The sequence below is a fragment of the Vanacampus margaritifer genome, chromosome 20 (genome assembly GCF_051991255.1).
Source record: "Vanacampus margaritifer isolate UIUO_Vmar chromosome 20, RoL_Vmar_1.0, whole genome shotgun sequence".
Lineage (NCBI taxonomy): Eukaryota > Metazoa > Chordata > Actinopteri > Syngnathiformes > Syngnathidae > Vanacampus > Vanacampus margaritifer.
In genome coordinates, this window is record NC_135451.1 from 13,994,028 (window position 1) to 14,000,164 (window position 6,137).

At 41.0% G+C, this 6,137-nt stretch overlaps 1 protein-coding gene across 1 annotated transcript; it reads left to right on the top strand.

The window, feature by feature from the left end:
• The first annotated feature begins 19 nt into the window (after positions 1-19).
• On the top strand, positions 20-4,831 carry mtfr1 (mitochondrial fission regulator 1). The gene is made up of 8 exons (XM_077555071.1): positions 20-131; positions 828-936; positions 1,012-1,110; positions 2,137-2,273; positions 2,398-2,636; positions 2,733-2,973; positions 3,096-3,258; positions 4,180-4,831. Exons 2-8 carry the CDS (start codon positions 901-903, stop codon positions 4,225-4,227), a joined length of 963 nt encoding a protein of 320 aa, XP_077411197.1. The 5' UTR covers positions 20-131; positions 828-900; the 3' UTR covers positions 4,228-4,831.
• The last annotated feature ends 1,306 nt before the right edge of the window (positions 4,832-6,137 follow it).

A 6,137-nucleotide genomic window follows, 5' to 3' on the forward strand; every position in this document is an offset into this window, starting at 1 on the left:
AATCCAATTGGTTCAATGATTTTAATGACTACCTCCACATCAGTCACCTCTTTGCGGGACATGTCCGACGACTAGACAAGGTGGAAACATTCGGAAAGTTGTCAGAAAACCTTCCAGTTAGACTTCCCAAGGTATCCGAACACATATTTGACATTTATGCACTTTTATATGTTTTACGAGACAGGGAACAGATGCGTCAAAGCGTTCCTTTTCCTCGATCTACACCGTTGACGTTTTCGTAGCCCCAAAAAGTTGGTTCAATCCGGTTAGCCACGCCGGCTAACTACTAGTTAGCATTAGGTAGCCACAATGTACGATTAAAAACGAGCTGATAATGATTTTCAACTCTATTGGTGTTTTTTAGTGTACCTAAACGTGGCGATATAAGATTATTTATTAGTTTTCATAGTGTCATGTTGAAAACGGCAACCAGGTGATGACCACAAACGTTTTATTATTATAATTTTCAAGCGTAAAATTTCACATCGGGTTGAGCCGATATTGTTTAATGTAAAGAGTTTGCACTGCGATAGCTTTAGTGTTATAAATTAGACGTTTTTGTTGTGGATTGTTGTTGTTTTTGCAAATTTGCGAAGTCATTCATATCCATGATGTTTGACATGATGCAAGTGCGCCTTTGAAACAGTTCTTTAAAATAAATAAAATCAATTAACACGGTAACATTCTGTCATTTCGTAGACGTCATTCAACAAACAAACTCCATTTTTACAAATGCAACAATTAATAAAAGTGAATATGATTGTAACCGCAATATTGTTTCTAGCGGTATTTAAAAAAAAAATAAAATAAATGTCTTTGTCCTTTAGATTCCTGTTCGGTGATGACGTCATCCCCATTCGGGCATGTGTCAATCAGCCCGTTTTCAGTGCCGCAGGAGCAATGAATAAACACTATGAACGCATCGAAATGGACCTGGTAGGTAAACGGGCAAATTTGAGTTTTCTTTGTATGTGATGGAATTGTAATTGGAAAAAAACAAACTCTTTTTAGTCTTTTGGATCAGCCAAGCCCTACGGGTCCACGAGGAGTATCGTGAGGAGGATAGCGAGCAATCTGCCTCTCAAACCATGCCCAAGGGTTCACTTTCAGGTAAGACAATGGCCGCCGTAGGTGTCTGATATCAAGGGTTTCTATAATCTGATATTGCTTGGTGTAATAGATAAATGTATTGCTTGCTTGTTTGTTGTAGGACCTTGAAAAAAAAATTACCGAACAAAGAAACTGTAAACATTTGCCGCGTCAACAAATGCTGGCGTCTTTTCCAAGCGCTGTGAAACTGTCATGTGACTTTCGCCTGCGTGTCAACTTGTTGACATCACAGTTCTGTTGACATGAACTTGTGCGCGCGACCGCTGTCCTTTTCCAACCATAAACAGTTGCCGAGGAGCGCTACAAGAGCTCTTTTGAAAATGTTGGCATGTTGCTTTTGCATCTTTCAACATGCCTTTTCTCTCTCTCTTTTTTTTCCCCCCCTCTTCTCCTTTCCAGCGAACCCACCCTATGCTATGCGGAATGCAGTATGTCTGCTTTAGGTCAGTTTGTTCGCGATGAGACTCGACTGTCATCATGAATCCTTTCCTCTTTCTTACTTCGTGTGTGTGTGTAAATACTAGGAAAGGCATTTGGAGCAAGAGTTCACAACATTCATCGTATATTTAAAAAAAGAAAAAATGTGCTCAGGCAAATTGATAAGCACATTGTGTTGCAAATAAGAATAGCTCAAATGCTAACATGCTGACAAACATGTAGCACTAATATGTTTATGTGATTTAATGCCTTGGCTACCATTTCATATGGGTCAAATGCTAACATGCTAACAGAGGCTGTGCTAACATGTCGCAAGCTAGCAACCCGATTAGAAAAAAAAAATGCTAATGCAGGTTTATTAGGATTTCACATCAATCCCCTCTAATTGGTAAGGATGGGACACTGCGACGGTCTGACATGCTAGCATGTAGCAAGATGGAAACCTTAGAAGATTGCTCAGGATTTTCACATTTGATAGTTGGTTGCCATTTCAAACGACAATGGGTGAAATGCTAACACGCTAACAGTTGCCATGCTAACAATATGGCGGATGTACCAAACATGGCTTTTTTTTTCTTTTTGTACCAGCTGTATCCATTTGGCGAGGATGCCGACGTCCTCAGGAAGAAGGAGCACGCCGTGGCCTCACTCGCCGACGTCTCCTGGATCGACCAGGAAGAGGACGAGGATGACGAGGAGGAGCAGGAAGATGAAAGCAGACCTCGGTGAGAAATTCATAATCCTACAGCGGCCACAGCAGTCATCAAAGCCTTACGTTTACGAAGACTGTCGCTAACATTTACAGAATCTCAACATTGCCCCAAAAATAACTAACTCACTATTTCCTAGCAAATCGCGGCCTCCCCGAGGCCTGGCGTTCCGGGGTCGCCTGCCTCGGCCCCGGAGAGTCCGCCTTACCCGGCGACGCTCGCTCCCCAGCCTCCCTCAGAACCCCCCAGACCCTCAGGGTCCGGCGGCCGCCAACGACGAGGCCATCCAGAAAATCGGCGCGCTGGAGATGGAGCTGGCCAAGCTGCGGGCGCAGATAGCCCAGATCGTGCTGGCCCAGGAGAAGAGCGCCCAGTCAGGTAGGAAAATTCCCCCTCTTGTCGTCATGATGTAAATTGTCCACTAGATGGCGGCAGATTGCCACAATTTGAGCATTCTGCTTCCACTGGCCTCAGACGCATCCACTGGGTCAAGCACTTGCCCGCCACCATGTAGCGTTGGGCCTCCTCCACCCCCACCTCCACCTCCTCCCCCACCCCCGGGAATGCAGCGCACCTTTTCCGCCATGGACCTGATAAAGGAGCGGCGCGGGAAAAAGACGCAAGGCCAGACGGAGACAAAGACGCAGGTGGAAATGCCAAGCATGCTGGATGTCCTCAAGGACATGAGCAAAGTCAAGCTGAGATCCGTCAAGAGGTAAGTACCACGGATACGTCGTCATGAAACGGCGAGGACGGGAGTTGAAATGCAACTTTGACGTTTCGACTTCACACTCACCAAATTTCAACCCGATCCCCGTTCATCTCGTTTGTGAGCAGCCAGCCGGCGAACGCGGGGCAGGGCGACAATCTGAAGGAGCCGACGGACGCCGCCGCGCTCATCGCGCAGGCTCTCAAGAGGAAGTTTGCGCACACGTATCCGCAACACAATCAGCAAGGGGACCAAGGGGACCGCGTCAAACATCCGGCGGAGAGCCCTCTGGTAACGATACACAACACTGATTTCACTGCTACTAACAGGGATGTGATTTGACCAAAGTGAAATTATCTGAAAATTTAGCCGGGGGTCTGGGGGCCGCTGGCACCCAGCTAGGTCCAGGGCAGTGCCCTGGTGGGGGGACAAGGGGGGGCTTCCCGGAGCTCATGGGTTTTCCGTGTTTTTAAGTACTTTCAATGCACTCACATGACAAAGAAATAGACAAAACAACAGCATAAATTTTCAATGTATATTGAACTATCCCATATAAAATGGCAGTTTTAGTCAACTCAAAATCAGTCACATTCAAAAACATTGGACTGCCTTTGCTTTTAAAAACTATCACTGAGAATATCATCATATCTAACTCATGTGATTACTAAGTTAACACATAAATAATGTTGAAGAGTTCAAATTTCATGAACAAATAATTGTATCATGACCAAATGAAAAGTAACTCATATTAGAGCATACCACAAATGTCTTTGTTATAGCAGAAGATGTTAACTGTCGGAGTCATGTGCATACACAATGAACTACTAAAAAAAAAAAAAAAAAAAAAAAAAATCGATTTTTTTTTGGGGGGGGGGGGGGGGGGGATAATAAAAGCGGAATTCCGCGAATTAGCGGAAAAATCACATCCCTGTACTAAGTCAAAATAGCAACAGATGAAGTTGGGGGGATAACGGGGACAAATTGCTTTTTCTTTTTTTTTTTTTTCTTTTTTTTACAAGGATAAATTTTTTTTTTTTAATTGGCAATAAAAATCGAGTCTTGTGAAATGAAAGATCCATTTTTTTCCTTAATATTCCAAGTTCCATCCAACCTTTTCTTGCAATATTCTAACCTCGTCATATTGTGTCTTTGAAAATGTGCCGTTATTCTCATTCTCCATTTTGTGTGTCTTTTTTTTTTTTTTTTTGGCAGTTTGGTCAGCACATGTTGAGATCAACCGGGAAGCTCAAGCTCGTCTAAAGGAAAGAATTGCAGCTTACTGACGAAGACGTGGAGGAGAATGTTCCAAATGGACGCTATGACTTTGTATTTGTGGACGCACAAAAGGGATATTCCGCTCAATTCTGTCCCCGTGTTGACAGTTTGGTGCACTTTAAGTTATACAAAGCATATTTGTTTGTTTTTATATATATAAATATATATATATATATGTCAGTATAGCCATTCTAAAATGTATAGTGACACTCAACTGGTCATAGGTAAATTATTTTTTTAATTTTGTAGTAAAGTGCTTTAACAGTATAGTTTTTTTGTCCTAAATGTGTACCAATTGTTGCTTTAAGACGAAACACTAACTTGCCAAAATTACAAGTAAAATGTGATTTTTTTATTTCTTTTCAATGAATACCTCATTTGATGGTCAAATGTCATCTTGATTTTATTATAAACAAGTGTTACATTTTAAATTGTGGTACAATCATTACTGACATGATTTGTTTTATTAATTGTTAGTTTTTGCAAGGAAAGAGGGACCATTGTGATTTGTTGAAAATCTTTTGCAGCGGAATTGTGTTCCGTTAGGATACTGTCCAGTTGTAACTTATTAAATAAAACGATCAAGTCTGGACAAGTGTGTGTGTCAGTGATTTCAAAAGAGGAAATAGCGTAAGGACAACGTGGAAGTTATCACACAAAAAAACAGTATTTGAAAAACAAGAAGTGGAAAAAGTCAAACATTGTGATATCGGGGGGGGGGGGGGAATAATATTCCAATAAAACTTGTAATTTCTTAAGGCTATAGTGAGTATTTTACAAGAAATATCATTGCATAAGCAAAGTTGAAATATTAAAAGAAAATATTGCAAAAATAGTTGAAGTCAAAAAGTTTTAAAACTAGTTAATATTTGATTTTTATTTTTTTTTTACCAAAACAGTCACATTATGACAAGTCATTAAAAAAATATTTTAATTTAATAAAAATAACTTTCTAAAATGACTGCAATAAAATTAATTAAAAGCTTTTTTCCCCTTGCAATGCAATGTTTTCCCCTCAACTTTTTTTTTTTCAAAATACAAAGCATGTATTGTTTTTTGTAAGATTATTATTATTTTGCGTGCTTTAAAAAAAAAATAGACTACAGTGATAATTTAAGAAGAATAAAGTCGAGGTGTTCCCGGGAAGAATATAATTTGAAAAACTCAATTTAAGTAAAAATAAATAATTGTGCAAATAAACTTTTTTAGTACACAAGAGGTTTTCTTTTTATTCTTCCAAAAACAACTGCAATGGGCACGTATCAAAAAGTGGAAAAAGAGCGCGAAAAGCCTTTACAAAAAAACTCCAGTCTTGCCCCTCCCTCCCCCTTTTCCCGACAAAACAAAATGGCTGTCGCGACAGAATTGTAAACAGTTTGCCAAACAAAAAAACAACAGTCTTACAGCACTTTTTCAACAGCGAGGGAGGGGGGGAAGGGGGGGGGGAAACAAACACCTGCGATCTTCACGGGAGGGTTTCACACCGTGGAATGTGGTTGTCATCTTCATCGTCATGGCGAGTTTGGTCACTTAGCTTGTCGCTTGTGCATAGTCGTAAGGCATTTGTCTGTACAGCTTGCGTGTGTGAGAGCGAGTTTGTGATTGTGTGTGTGGCCCTTTAAGACAGAGGATCATCATCCTCCGTTTTCTTCTATGACAACCCTGAGAGGCTCAGAGCGGAAGAGTTCAATGTGTGTGTGTGTGCGGGTTTATATCACATCATGGGGACCGTTTTCTGGGTTTTTACTATCATTGTGGGGTCCAGGAGTCCAAACCCCTTTTTGAGGGTCAAAACTTGGGTTTTAGAGTTTAGGTTTGAATTGGGTTTTAGTTGGGGTTAGGGTAAGGCAGTCAGTTGTGATGGTTAAGGTTCGGGTAAGGGTTAAGGAAATGCA